General features: G+C 44.3%; 1 protein-coding gene across 1 annotated transcript; it reads right to left on the bottom strand.

Moving 5' to 3' along the window:
- Positions 1–2,588: 2,588 nt before the first annotated feature.
- On the bottom strand, positions 2,589–9,549 carry SYBU (syntabulin (syntaxin-interacting)). Its single transcript, XM_009871659.1, has 5 exons — positions 9,477–9,549; positions 8,461–8,563; positions 5,827–6,030; positions 4,737–4,886; positions 2,589–3,859 (listed from the first exon to the last, which is right to left on the bottom strand). Exons 1-5 carry the CDS (start codon positions 9,547–9,549, stop codon positions 2,755–2,757), a joined length of 1,635 nt encoding a protein of 544 aa, XP_009869961.1. The 3' UTR covers positions 2,589–2,754.
- Between the last annotated feature and the right edge of the window lie 5,949 nt (positions 9,550–15,498).

Below are 15,498 nucleotides of genomic sequence, written 5' to 3'. Positions count from 1 at the left end.
CCCGCAGGCTGCAGTTCTTCAAGAAGCCAGAAAGTCTTCAAATACATGATGGGTGAGAAAGGGCAGAAGGCTTGAAATAGTCAAATGAAGTGGTTGTACTAAAGTCAGGATAAAGCCTTAGAAACGTTGAGAACTAAGAAGGTCCTGGCATGCTCTGTTACCGCTGAATGTGCAGATGTCACATTTAAACCCAGCCTGCACATAAGCATACAGAGCTGGTTAACTTCTTAAAAAGATAACTCCCTTCCAAAAAAAATAAAAATAATGTCATTGCTCAGAAATGTTTATCTACTGCTGCTAAAATAATGGAAGTTTCACCTACACAGATGCAACCCGTAGTCATTTTTATGTCCACCTTTTCAGCTCTTCTGAAAAGGGATGTCTATATTTGATTAGCAGAGGGGCTGACAGCCCTCTTCACCAGCACAAGCTCAGGATTCCCTCAGTCACAGTCTCCTTTGGGCACCCACCTGTTCCAGCATGCGGCCCTCCTTGGTCTGTAGGTGGATATCTGCTCCACGATTAACTTCCATGGACTGTATGGAGACAGCCTGCCTGACCATAATCTTCACCATGGGCTGCAGGGGAATTTCTGTTCCAAGGGCTGGTGCACATCCTCCCCCTCCATTCTTCACTGATCTTGGTTCTTTTACATCCCACACCTCAGCTCCCCAAAACTTGCCCAGCAGATTTTCCTCCTCTTAAATATATTGAGGCACTACTACTGTCACTGATAGGCTCAGTCATGGTCAGAGGTGGGTCTGACTTGGAGCTGGAGAAGGTTCTAGAAGCTTTTCATAGAAGCCAGCCCTGCAGTCTCTCCCCCGCTACCAGAACTTGGCCACATAAATCCAATACACATGCAGGAACCCAAGAAGGCAGGAGAGCATGAAAGCGGAAGTTACTGGCAAAGAAAGCAAGATGCTCTCATGGTCGTCACTGGGAATTCTTGAGGGCTACATTACATCAAATTGCCTGTTAAATCTCTCTGCCTTAATATGATGCTTAATGAACCCTCTCGAATCTTTGTTACGAACAATGCAGAACCCAGGCATCACAGGGATGTGAAAGGGCAGTTCCCCACATGATGACCAAGAATTCCTCCTGCTTTGTGGCTTCCCAAAGGTTGCAGAGCAATGCGTGGCACTGTCAGGTGTCACTAGACTGCTGCTGCTCTGGATTGCTTAGGGAAATACTACACTCACTTTGCTAAAGGAGAAAACCAGAGACTAGTGAGATAGAAATGGCCAGAGGTTGAAAGCTTGGGTGGAGCCAGGCAAACTCCACTGTTTCACATGTTGGGTAGTGTTACCTTCCACTTATCTACGCACAGATCTCAAGTTTTGGGCATGGAGAATTCATGGTTTGATGGTCCTAGTTGCACATCAAGCCTGTAGGAATCTCAGCTGGGTTAAAAAAAGCCTTCTGGACCTCTGTTAAATGCCAGGAAGACTGATACTTTTCTAGGAGTGCGGCAGATGAGGTTAGAAGTTTCCAGAAGATTGCATTGGGTTGAAGATTAGTTCACTTGCATCTGTTAATGCAGCATGGATGTTGGGCATGTCTGCAGACTGACTGGAGCCTTTTTTAACTGTCCGAGTGACTGGAGCTGTACTTGAGTTTGCTCAATCTAACTGTATTCTTTGGGTCCTGATGATTCCTTAGACCAAGATACAGTGCCTCCAAGATACAGTGCCATTGGCCTGTGGCTGACATTGCAGCTGAGTTGGGGTATTTTTATAGCTTTGCTACAATAAAACACTCAATCGTTTGACGTTTCTAACATGCTTTACTGAACTTGTGATTATAAAGGTAATTTACAATAAAACAATTAAATAAACAATAAGTTAAAACACAAATACATTTATACATAGTATTTCAAAGGGCTCAAAAGGATTAAAACAACATTAAGATTCAAAGTGTATCCACGCCTATACTTATCATCGTAACAAGTTTCAAGACTCCCAACAACGTACACTTTTGGTTACAGTCCCCGTATACGCACAAGACCAGTGAAATGCTCGAGCAATTGTACGATTGAGAAGAGCACTACACGAGACAGGCACGAACGATGTGCTTGGAAGCTGCCTGGGGAATATGGGTTTTACCTCTAAATTGAATTGACACTTCGGACAACAAAAGGAAAGCGCTAGCATGCTTTCTGGAGCACATGGGTGATACGTTTAGTGGGAACAGGTCTCCATGTCACTTACTTGATGCTGTAGTTTAACAAATGTTTTAGGTTAGTGCTGCCTAAAGAAATACCCCACCTTTCTCTGGCCATTTGTCCCTGTGCACATCTCATGCTACCCTCAAGCCAGCACAAAGCGCTTCTACATTTGCTCAGTGAACCAGCCAGGGAAAGTGACTGAGCTTAACACTAATTCAGATAAAAAACCGTGAACGAGCGCTAGCTATCGTTTTGCTTGATTCGCCTGGGTATGTTCACTGTGCAGATGTGCTGGCACCAGAAAGATGCCAGCAAAGGGGAGGGGCACAGTGCCTGGGAATTGGGGAACTATTTCTGGAGGCAGCAGTACTGCTAAAAACACCAGTTAAAAACATCTTGTGGAACTACAGGGTTCAACTATTTTGTTTTAAATCAAGGAACATGTTTTCAAAACAATTTATAGTGCAAATCAAATAGTCGAAAAGCAAAATGATAGACTCTGCCAGAATATACAATAACTTTTTACGATCTCTCTCATCCCTCTTTCTCTCTACCTCAGCCAGTCGGTGCCCAGGGAGAGGACTTTAGGTTTTGATACTGAAGGATGTACGCCGTAAAGAGTGCAGGGCCACCAGGCAGCAACCACGAAGCAATGATCCAATATTGTAAATGGGATCTATTCCTCCTTTCTGAGTACTGAAAGCCCACATGAGAGTTGGTACAACAGGGGCTGCTACAGCCAAGACATCTCTGAGGAGACTGCTGCTCCAGTATCTCCTCTTGGTTCCTATCTGAGAGCAAGTATTGACATACTCAAAGGCTTCATAATCATGAGATTCCATAAAATCAAGTTCTTTCATGAAACGGTTTTCATTAACTCTGTGCTCTACCTTCCTACATGGAGACTCCATAGGAGACAAAAGAATGGCAGAGTTTGGATCACTTGGAGTTAAGTCCACTATAATACCAGAATCACTGAAGCTTCCAAGAGAAAATTCACCCAACTCCTTCAGTGAAGAAGGTGGGCTTAGAGGACAGGCATCCTGAGCTCTGAAGATGTTTTGAATGAGCTGCTCCACATCTAGGCTGTATGGCACCACATCAGTCTGGACGGCCTGTTCCACCATCATGTTTTCCTCCTTCTCCTTTGAAGTTAGTGTTCCATCCAGATAACTTTCTGGCATCTCTTCATTCACAGCAGAACTAGAGGGAGCCGTATCACTCAACTCAGAGGACATGATGGTCAGATTCTCTTTAGGCAAACCAGACCTGTCACCTGTGTCCTCATTAAGCAGCAGCCCACTATCTGCCACCTCCTCCAGAGCTTGGTCCTCTGTGATAAGGCTGTCTGGCATCATGGCACAGAATGCTGTCAGCTTCTCCTCTGAGTCATATGCGCACTCCAGGCACTGCTCATCCCTCACAGAGCTGTTCTGAGCCATCTCCATGTTCTGCAGCAAAGATTCCAGTTTCTTGTTTTGAATGTTTATGTCTGTGAAATACTTCTCAATTTTTTTGTCTTTCTCAGCCAAGTTGCTTTTCATGTTTTCAATGACCTGCTTGAGCTGTTTAATTTCGCTTCTTGCTTCCTTTAAGGCCAGCTCTGCTTCCACACGATTACACTCTTCTTCAATCCAGTCTTCCCTCATCCGTCCCAGCTGAGCTTTGAGCTCCTCTATTTCTGTTTCCCTGTAGCAAAATAAAAATGTTGTGATGTTTCTGCTGACTGGTCAGTTAAAGAATCAACAAAAGATTCTAGCACACTGGAGTGGCTATGCTGCCCTTGGACATTGTGATGGCTCGGGGCTGCAGGCACCTGTCATGCTTTGCCCAGCGTGGAGCCACAGGCTTGCATGCAAGTGGCAAGAGGGGTACCCTCCATGAGATCCAGCCCTTGCAGATGCAGAGGTCTGGCTATCTGAGGTGGACCATGGGGTCCCTAGGACTCTGTTTTGGGGCTCCATTCAAACACTTCTTTGTGCCTGCTTGGTTTATGTGTGCTGGAGAGCCAGCTTTCAGAGCGTGGTTTTAGTAAAAGAGATGACATCCATTACTGTGTAATGCACATTGTCACTTCCTCACTCAGCATCCATACAAAGGGCTATTGTGAAAAATTCAGTATCAAAAACACAAGTGGGCACATCAGTTTGTGTTAGAGGTTTTCTTTCATTAGGGGAGAAGGGGTCATTTATAGTCATATTTCTCTGAGAGAGGCAGAACTAGAGACTAAGGTAATATATGCTGCCAGATAGAAATTGTTTTATGTATAAAAGGTCTCAATGCTAAATCAGACTGATAAAAATTATCTTTTAAAATATTCTATTGGGAAAGTTCAAAAAAAGGGAAAAGAGTCAACCATATTCATAACTAAAGCGCATGGCACATATTCACTGAACATGCTACGAAACATGAAATACCTGAAAACAACCTAATCAGACTGATCACATTTCAAATGTCGTAATGAACAATTTATGCGGTCAAGAGATTATTGAAAATGTTCAAGATTCCCACCCACAAATGCTCCTGAATAAATCTTTCTAAATCTGATTTCTGTAGTGAAACATACCTTTCTTTAAGTTTGCTCTCAGATTCCTTCAGCTTTGTTTTCAAATGCCGAACTGTAACTTCCTTCTGCTGCAGAGGAGTCAAATACTGCTCAGGATTTTGTGGCTTAATGCTGTGATTGTCACCACAAGAACTGAATCTCCCTGATCGCCTGAAAAGGCAAAAAACAAACCATCACATAACATCACTCACACAGTCCTTCAGTCCTGGCAAAATGAAAAACATCCCATTGACTGCTACAAAGCTGACTCATTGGGGGCTCCTCAGTGTCCGCACCAGTGACTCCCTCTGACAAATCAAAGTACTCACGGAAGCCGACTTGTGGCTATTTACAGTACTTGGTTTCAGTGCCAGTACCTCAAATGAGACATTCAACTTTGAAATACCTAGCCACCCCCTCACCTGAAATGAGTGGCGAGCCCAAAAGCAGGCAGACACTGGCAAAAGCACCCAGCTGTAGACATGGCCAGGCGAGATAGTGTGGCACCGAGTTCAGCTCCACATGTGAGTTATGAAGCTGAGCACCCTGAAACCTAGATTCATCCTATCTAGCTTTAGGTGTGTATCTGACATGCTTGGATATTGAATTGCCTGAGAGAGAGGGGAACAGCAGCAGCATGGCAGCAATTTCTTCTCTGCAGGATGTGTTGAACGCTCTGGCAGGTATCTGTGTTCTGTCCTGTACAGGAAACTGCACAGGGAGGTGCCCAAGGCTGGGCCGGGTGAATTTTTGCCTGAGTGCATAATGTTTTTTATACTACCCCACCCAACCCTCTCCAAAGCAAAATGACTCTGAGATGAAAGAACCAGTAAATCCCCATGAGAACTGATGGCATGAAACCACATGAAGGAGCCTGCCTTGGAGTGGAAACCAAAGAGCTTTGACTAGAAGTAACCTTGAATTCCACAGTGCTGAAAAAATAAAGCTTTTACATGGGATGGAGCATCCTCTTGAGCCACCAATATGAGGAGTCACATCTACACTGAGGAGCAAGCAACCTGCTTGGCAACCCGGACAGCTGATCCCACGTTACAGTGCAAAGAAGGTAAGTCAATGCGCTGAACACAGGGATGCCGAAATAAAGACTTGCCTCATCACTGGGCTGCTGTCGCTCCCTTTGTATGAGCCTGAGTTGCTGCTGCTGACTGAAGAAGCCCTGTAACACTGATGGATGTTAGCAGGACTCGGCTGGTTTTTGCCCAGTGTTGACAAATGATCCTTTTCACGGGAAGCAGGTGGGCTGGCTCCAGACTTGTAGGATAAGGATCCATTATTCCGACCATAAGGGCCACGACTGGAGGGGAACCAAAATAGTTAAAGCATATTGGATTATGCTCATCACGCAACTCATTATGCGTCTTATTTTATACACAAAGTCATCTAAACACTAAACCAGATAGATAACTGTGAGTGGCCAGGAAGAAAGAAAGTCCTGAAGTCATCAGCCGCTGCATGTTATTTCATTGGCTGTGGGGTGCTCAGTCTAAACTATGTGATCTAGGGAAACCTCGGCCATTTTCACATTTCTCTGTGAGTAGCACAGACAATAGTTCCCAGTGATTCCTTTAGATTGCCTACATTCCCTGAACCTCTGACTCCAGTAAGTTATGAGAGGACTGCTGCCTGGGCTGGTGCCAGAAGAACCACGTTTCATCTTTCCCTGGCCAGGCCTGCAGAGATGTCTGTCCATGGAGCTTTGCTGTAAGACTGCTTTCATGCTCCCCCACAAGCAGCCTGAGGGATCACAGCGTGCAGTGAAAACAGATTTTGTTTGAGCCACTGTCCTTTTCTGCCTTTGGCATACTGGGTGCTTCAGCTGTCACTGTCAGCTATTCATTCGCTTAGATACAGTTTGAACCCCATTGAGAGCAGGCTGAAATAGCATTAAAATAGACAAAGGAAAGTACAGCCTTTTCTTTCTTCCTTCCAGCCTCCCTCATACATATCTACCTTTCTCTCTCCACTCTTTATTAAATAATCTGACTGTCAACCGCGTGTGCTTGAAAGCAATTCAGATCTGTGCTGCCTGACAGCTGCCAGAGGGCTGAGGTGCTCTGAGGACAGTTTCTCGGGGTGTGTTCCTCGCTGGCTCACTTGGTTTGCCTGCCTCCACTACTATGCTGCTACCTTTGTCATCCCATGGAAGTTGTTCTTCTCAACAGTAATGAAAGGGCAGGTTTCAAAAAAACACGGAAAAAAGCAAATCCAGCCAGGAAAAGAGAAAGCTTGAACATAAACATTTAAATACCACAGAATTATGAAGCAAAATATCTCCTTAAAATTGTCTGACTTGGTTTCCTCCCTTCTCTGAAAATGGAACACTTTATAAGGAACAGATGGTTGAGTGGCTGCTGCAAACCTTCATCACACTGCTGTGGTTTGGGTGATTTTATAATTATTTTACAATGAAGTGCAGGACCACGCTTTGTGACAACACTGAAATGTTTCACAGTGAGTCTCGTTAAGTCAAATGGTTAAAAAAGAGCATATTGCAAAGGAGACATCTCCTTCCATTTTGTACAGTACAGCATCAACGCTGGTGTGAGGAAGAACTTGCATGGACTGTACATAACACAGCAATGCATCTGAAGGAGCCTTATTACAGAGGAATTCTGTCCAATTAAGTAGGTCGGTATGCTCTCATTTCAAGATGTATTTAAATGTACAATAATATATAAAATGATACATAATCTTACTGAAAGTAAAGTGATTTTAGGGTTTCACATTATACTTTGTACTGCTTTTCCCCGCAGCCAGTAACTTTGTTAAATTTAATCTAGAGAGAGCTTAAGTAATGTTCATTTTTCTAACAGTCTCACGATACAGACAGGAAACCACTCACGAAGCATCACTCTGGCCATCTCTGTGTGCTGGGGCGCACCGTGACCGATGAAACGTCGGTGTGGCTCAGGCATACAGGCACCCCACTGCTCGCCCCAGCCTGCCTGCCAGCTCTGCCACAGAGGGCAGGAAACCAGCCCTGTCAGCTCCAACTCTTTCCACCTACTCCAAAAAATGGAACCAGCAGGGATTGCGTGGGCAGAGCACAAGGTGAGCTGCTCCATCCCAACGCCCCTGTCTTCGCAAGCTGTCTGGATTTGCACTTCACACACAATAGGGAGAAATCTTACAGAAATCTTTCATGACAGGGTCATTTAGATGACCGTGATAATATTTTTTGATTTGCGTATAGCTTCAGTTATATGAAGGTTGAATAAGGGTGTTTAAGAAAAAAAAACATGTCAAAGGCAATATGGTCTGCTTCTTCCTGCAAAAAATGAGGTCATGATCTTGAAAAGTACATGCAGAGCTGAGAATTTATTACAGAGAGAAAACAGAGGGATAAGGCCAAAAGGTTAAAGTTAACTGGTTAAAATTACTACTGTTAACTAACATGCACCCAGTTCTTTCCTCTTTCACTCCAGTTCATGCCTTTTCTGCCTTACCTGATTCTATCTCCCACACTTGTTATGAATAAACAACAAAAAAATACCAGTCAGCTGATCTGACATACTGGCAATTTTTGTGCTCCAAATACAAGGAGTTTTTTAACTTTCTCATATCACAGTTCTCATCTCAGTGTGAGTGCTGCCTGAGACCATAATGTTACCCAAATTATTTTAAATCTCACAATACTGGTATTGTATATATTAACTACAGGACCTTACACAGTAGTCTATGCTAGCAACACTTGCAATACTCAGGAAAAAATTGCTTTGCTTACTTGCGAGAAAAAGAAGATCTTTTGCTTCCAGCAGCAGACATATGGACTTCAGGCGCTGAAATACTGCCTGTGCTGCTTGAAGAGCTAAAATCAGCTTCACTCCCTGGAAATGGGAAGAGTGAAAACATGATGGAAATTATAACTCAAAGACTGTTTTCAAAATAACAATGAATCACAAGCATCCTTCCTTTGTCCGTCCTGTGTGAATTTCAGAAGTTGCACGAATTGTCAAACATCCCTGAGGACAAGCGCTGGATTTGTTCCAGATTTTCAGCATTTCTTCAGCACTGGCACTTCAGCAAGAGCAGAAAAAACATTTGGACATGAAGCCCTCACGCCACAGAAGCCATTTTAGGACTCGCCTAGGAACATTTGTTGTGACAACCTGTTTGCTTTCTCACAGCCATCGATAGATGAATGAGGCTGCTCACGTGGCTCCTTCAGGAGCCCAGTGATTAGGAGCACACAAGAGTAACTGGAGATTTGCTTTAAACCACAGGAAAATACTACTTGCTAGGAGGAAAGCTGCTTCTGTTTTGGTTCCCAAGACAATGCCCACACACATGTATGTAAGTGTAAATGTGTACAGGCTAATAGGGTTTATGCATATATATTTGTACACATGTATGAAGGTTCTCCTGTGGTGTACAAGCATAGTAAGGCAGTTCTAATAGCCTTAAAATAAGCCAATAATCACATGTGGCTCTCAAGCGCTTCTGGGATGCCAAGCCATCTATCTGATTGCTGGCTTCCTATGAATCACAGCTTCTATTTCCCAAGCTCTGGCATATACAAAGAAAACTGCTCTCATTTTGCTAAGGTCAGCAGTAGGGAGATCTACTAAGAGAGGCTTATCATCTGGAAAAAAAATGCAGATTTTTCTTCAGTCTGTCACTCAAATGGCAAATGTCCCAAGTCATACCCAGAGCCACACTAATGGATGGTGACTTTATCCGAGGGGATGGAAATCACTTTCCAAAAGCCTTTAAGTGGCCAGTCAGGGGAGTATCTCTCACCTGAGAATTTCTGGGTGCCATCCCACGAACAGACACTCTTGGCCAGTGGCTGCAGACTTATCACTGATCCCATTTTTGCTATCTTTTCCACGAGGGGGAGATGCAGCTGCAGTTATCATCATCCCTACCACGGGCAGATAAAACATCAGCTACTCTACCTCTCTTAAATCCTTCGCAGAGCTGATGGTGATGGGCACACCTTGCACTCCCCAACACCCTGGACTGGGAAAAGCTCTTGCTGAAAAGGCCTGTGTCTCCCCACCCCTAAAGAGGATGAGACATCCAGCAACCATCCTCACTATCCAGCAACTTTCAGCAGCCAGCCCTCGGTTCAGATGTGTTTGGATTTAACCCAATATTTTCCTAACCTCACCAGATCTGAGACCAGTTCCTGTTTCTCTGTCCTTCTGGTTCAGCCTAGCCCATAATATTCCTCAGTACAATTTCAAAATGCTCAAATGCAAGGCTTAGGCTTTCAAAAGGGTATGCCCGGGACTCAGCTTTATCACCTCTAACCAACACCATGCCCAGTACAAGACCCCTGATAACTGGACCCAAGTCACCACAGCTGTAACCAGATGAGAATCCCAGGCAAGTTTGCCAGGGGAGGGGGAAGAACAGCAAAGCCACGTTGCTTCAGAGTATTTATATCACGTCTACAGATGTAGATGTCAGTGACCCTCTCCTCAGGGAAGCAAAATGACCGTGGGACATGATGGCCAAAACTGCAACAGAGTTTTCCTGATAAACAAAACACTCCGATCTACAAGACTAAAAGTACACTCTGAATATCGTCTCAGTACCACAGTACTCCCAAATCTACTTTTCCAAACAAGACCCGAGTAGGTAAACCCATCGCACGGCTATCATACCTCTGGTGTTGGGGCCCCCAAAGCATTCATGCCCTTGCAAGATGCCAACAGCTTTCCAAAGGCACGTCCTGGCTGCAGCACACAGAACAGGAGCCCTAGCTGAGGAGGCTTATCTCCGCTTAACTAGACCACATCATAATCAGATCTCGCTATCGAAAGCATTTCAAGGAAGCAAGGCTTAATAATCACCTCTCCCTGACCTGCCCGGCTTGGAGTGCAGTGCTGGGAAGGGCTGCCAAGCCCTGCTGGTAAGAGTCAGCAGAACCTGAAAACACAATCACCTCAAACCTGAGATTTCTGAAACATCGAACTGCATCTGAGACCAAGAACTGTGACTGCAAAGCATGAATTCACCTGTCTGGCCTCAATTCTGGTAACAGCTGCACACAAGCTTAACACTGAGCACAGGAGACTACTTACGCTTAAAATTAGGCATGTGGCTATTTATAGGATCTTCGAGAACATTTTATAAATTAAAGGGGTCAGTTCTAGTATCGTTTCCAAGTGTGTTAGTGATGTTCAAGCCAGCTCTGCATTTAGCAGAGCTTGACAGCAATGTTACTAGGAGACTTTAAAAAATATTTTCTCCCATTTGGTGGACATCTCTAAGGAAAACAACATGGCATCTATCCATATATCAACTGAAACATATTCTCCTGGGCAAGTGTGCCTTCTGTCTTATGACTGTCTTAACAAAGAGATGAAACTCCTTGCTTAGCAGCAATGTGGGCAGGAGCTGAACACAGCCTTTCATCTCTCCTAACACCATTCTCCAGGCTGACAGCTCCCTAAGGATGCCTGTTGACTATTTTTGTCTCTGTGACAACAGGATTGCAAATGGTCACACATGTAAGCCCCAGAGCAGCCCGACAATTCACTGTCGTTAACCAAGAGAGAGGCTGACATTTCTCAAAAACATATTCTTTTGTCCTAACTAGCCAAAACACTTGTTTTGCCCTGATCTCAGACTTCCCTGTTAAGAGGACTGTCTTACCCACCCTTTCCTGCAAAAGACGCTGGACGTTGAGCTGCCAGCTTGAGTGGTATCTCATAAGAAATTCACTTACATTCTTCCAGCCACTCAGAGTCACAGTACCAACAGCCAGCCAGCAGGTGAGCTGATGGAAATGCTTGTGCCACATGAACAGCACCCCACACTGGGAAGCTCTGGCTTCCTCTGCCTCGCAGTGGGCTCCAAGCAGCAGCACGCCCACAGCATGGGAGCGGAGCTGTGCACTGCTTTGTGCAATGGGAAGAAAAACACAAGGATGGCCAACAAAGTACTGTAACATTTTCCAGGATTGCTCCTTGCCTGGAACGGGTACCGAGAAGCAGCAGGGAAATTGTACAGCCTCTAGTACTGGCCCCGCAATTTACTGGTCGATGGGCACCAGCACGGAGTTGAGAGCATGCAGCGGTCAGCATCACGCTTTGTGCTGCCTTTTTAGCCTTTTTACTGCCCTGACAGCACACTGACAGACACCCAGCTCCAGCTGACACGGAGGAGAGGAGAAGGGAGTCTGCAACCTTGTGACATGGGGGCACAACCCAGGCAGAGGCTGAGAAGGCAGTGAAGGTCTGTCAGATGTGTGTGCTTATCTGCGCTGTGGGTCGAGGACCAAATCTCAGTGAGGCAACACCGTCCTGCTGCAACATGGGAATCAACTGGGAAACCTCCTGCTGATTACTCATCAGCCAATTTCCCATCCTGCCTGTGATGCAATCACAGATTTGGGGGTGGGATTGAGAAGAGGGACAACAAGCTGTCTGTGCAAAAGCAGGTACGTCTCCAGCTGGCACTGGTGTGTCCTTATTGCACTCATGAAGTGCAGCCAACACACCTACATTTTGGCTGCAGAAAAGCCCCACCTTCAACTCTGCTCTCCACACTGTCTCAGTCATAGAGCCGGGATAATGACCCAGTACAGTCACCATATCACACACTGCAGTCACAGCTTTTGCAGGTAGAACAGACTAGGTACACAAACACAGAAACACCATGTCATGTATGTATATATGTATATAAAGACAGTATATATATTTCTTACACATAGTCACACAATAACCTCACATGCATGCCTGGAGTACAGCTTACCATACTTCCTGGCCTCCATATTCAAATTTTGCTTGTATTTTAGCATTTAAGCTTTTTCCAAAAGCTCAAACTTTCTCGTGTGCATTTTACTGTCCACTTGCTATCTAAATACTAAGATCACAATATGGAAAAAAGGAAAAAGCTCAAGTGGTATTTGTGACAGGAATCTTGACAGCTAAGCAGCAGAGATGAATTCCCACAACTCAGGATGCATATGAGTGTATTAAAATTTAGGGTTTTTGTGCAAGTACTTCTTATTTGCCACTTCATCACTGTTTCATAGCTGCCAAAGTACATAAATCACGGAACTTACCTATCTTCTGACTCCACGAACATGAACACTTTAAACCTATCAGTCTTAATGCCAGATTTTGCATATAGCCACACAGTGAAACAGAGCTGTAAATAAAACAGTGCTGACAGAGACAGCTTGTCCTCAAAATGTAAAGCACTTAAATTTGCTGAGCTTCCTTGCCTTCAAAAGCTTCCTGTTACATAGCAAAGAGACCAAAATACGCATATATGTTCCCCACTCCGGTGCAACACGTAGAAGAGTAAGTGGCATGCTGTAGACAGCTTTATTTAGAGACCCCAGAGGAAGACATATGGCCTGACTGCGTAAAACACTCCAGCAAAACCACTAGGAGGAGCTGGAAAAGTTGAGAGAATTCAGTTGTAATGCCCACTATTGAAAGGACCTGTATTTTTAAGAGACTTGGGTTTATTTGTCTTGAAACCTTTAACTCATAGCTACATCTCTAGTTCCAATTTTTAATAGCATAAGCAGTATATTTCCAGGAAACACTAATGCTGCTTCTTTTCTATTTAATATGGGGTTGTTCTTGCAAGGCTGTTTTTGTAGACCGCAAGAAATCTAGGAAAGAAAACCACGTTGCTCACATGCACTGACAAATGTTAGAAAAAGAAGTGATTAAGTCTTATTTTAGCATTTCAAGCTTTTCTTCAGATAATTCCTTTAAAAATGACCCATTTCAGAGGCGAGTCTCCTCGTGGGAAGTGTGCTCAATTCACAGCCAAGCCCGTAATTGACAGTGGGTTTGGGTTCCAGTCCCTGGCCTTTTGACTTATTCCTTTTTTGACTTGCTGAAACTCTTATCTTGGACTTACTATTGTATTTCACACCATGCAGTAACTGAGTGAAAGCAGATACAGTCCTGGGAGCAAGGAACACGACAGAGGACTCTCCTCCACATGGCCTGCTCTAGTCTTTGGGTGACACAAGCTGCTCCCACATGCTCTACCTCTGCCCATGGCTCACACTCTCCATTACCATGAGGTCTAGAGCCAGGGGAGGAACCTGAGGATGCTCAGTAGGTCGCAGTGGTTCAGGAATACATAGGAGAAGTGTGGATTTGAACTTTTGTCTAAGGAGGGCACTGAACTCCCACCTTTTGCCCAAGCTGTGACACAAAAAACCATACTGGTTGCATTCACTTACAGTGACGGTCTAGCTCTCCTACAGAGGTTCAGAGTGAATGTGAGGCACACACATGGGCACGCTCAAGACTAAGTCTGGGAGATGGGCACTGTTCTCTGGCATCTTCTACAGACTGGTGGAGGTGTGTTCGTGCCTGGTATGTCCTTTGCTGTGAATCCTGGATTTAAATACCTGACCATCCCCTCTTACTTAATGTGCAGTTTAATCACCCAGCTCAGATTCGTAAGGTGAGCTCCCAGAACGACAGTGAGAAGCTGGGCACAGCAATGTCTGGCATCGCCAATCCTGAGGGTACCAACAGGCAGCGCCTCCCCTACCCACTGCGCTGGCCTATGAAGCCATCACCCCCCACTGCTGGGTGAACACCCACCAAATTGCTTGCCAGTGCTCGCTCATCAGACAGATCTGTTAATTACGTTTCAGCTGACTGCACGGTGCAGTAACAGCTGCTAACTTGGGGAGCTGGCAAAGATACAGTCAGAGGGGATGTGGAGCAAAACTTTCACCGTGACTCTCCATAAATTGCTTAAATGTGCTGCGTGAGGAGATTCCCAGCTCAATACCAGATGGAAGACTCTGGGGAAGAACCGCAATTCAGATCCTGATTCCCCGTGTTTGGATCTAAACTTTTTTTTACAAATGTTCCCTTCAATCCAGATTGCAGGTTGTGTGATCTAAACTAACAGTTTATCTTGATTTTTGCTCATCTTGCCTGCTTTAATCTTTCTACTTTGGAAGAAGGGTTGTTATCAAATAATTAAAATTTATCTCATTAAGCATTTTTCTGATCTAATCTAAATACGATAGTTTTGGTAGTAACCTGAACAACGTTAATGCAAATTATAAGCACTGCAGGTCTCAAAATAAATATGGAATGTGATTTGTGTATACTGTGAAACCACAATCAATCAAGCTCTTCTCTAAAAACACAGTCACTACAAACTAATTATTGATATTGGCTGAGAGTCATCATGTATATTCTGCATATCACTTATCAGTATGATCTGGGTTTGTGTTTTTCTTAATTGTTTTTAATTCGAGGATTTGTAGAGCAGCCACAAGCGGATGCTGGAACAGACAAAGAGCAAGGAGCATTGCAGATTTTTTCATTTTGGTTATGGCTGGGGTTTTTTTTGCTTTTTATATCTTGAGGAGATTCTTCATACAGAAATCAGCTTGACTTAATTATTTTTTATGCTTCTATATATACAGTTTGAGGTGTTCTAATGGCACTTTAGAAATGACTCCCATAAATTTTCTCTTCCCAGCCTAAAATGACCTTTGCCAGGGGAAACATATGTTCACGGAGCAGAAGGGAACAGTCTGGGGAACTTCCTGTTCAAGCAACAGAGCCCTTTCGATCAGAAAGGAAAGGATGCTGCTTTGCTACGCCAACCTCAACAGAAACACTGAGACTGGAGCTGGAGGTTCCAAAAATATAGATATTTGTGTAAGATGATATTCAACTGACATTTAACAGTTTTATAAAATCTATGTGTAAATCCACCTACAAAAAAGAATCTTTTACGAGCATGTAGTGTCATTTCAGGAGATCTTTTTATGTACCTGGCAGTGCTATTTGGTCTGTTTTAAGGG

The sequence above is a fragment of the Apaloderma vittatum genome, unplaced genomic scaffold (assembly GCF_000703405.1).
Source record: "Apaloderma vittatum isolate BGI_N311 unplaced genomic scaffold, ASM70340v1 scaffold4876, whole genome shotgun sequence".
NCBI lineage: Eukaryota > Metazoa > Chordata > Aves > Trogoniformes > Trogonidae > Apaloderma > Apaloderma vittatum.
The sequence above is the reverse complement of the archived record's forward strand: the minus strand, read 5'-3'. Positions and strand labels throughout refer to the sequence as shown.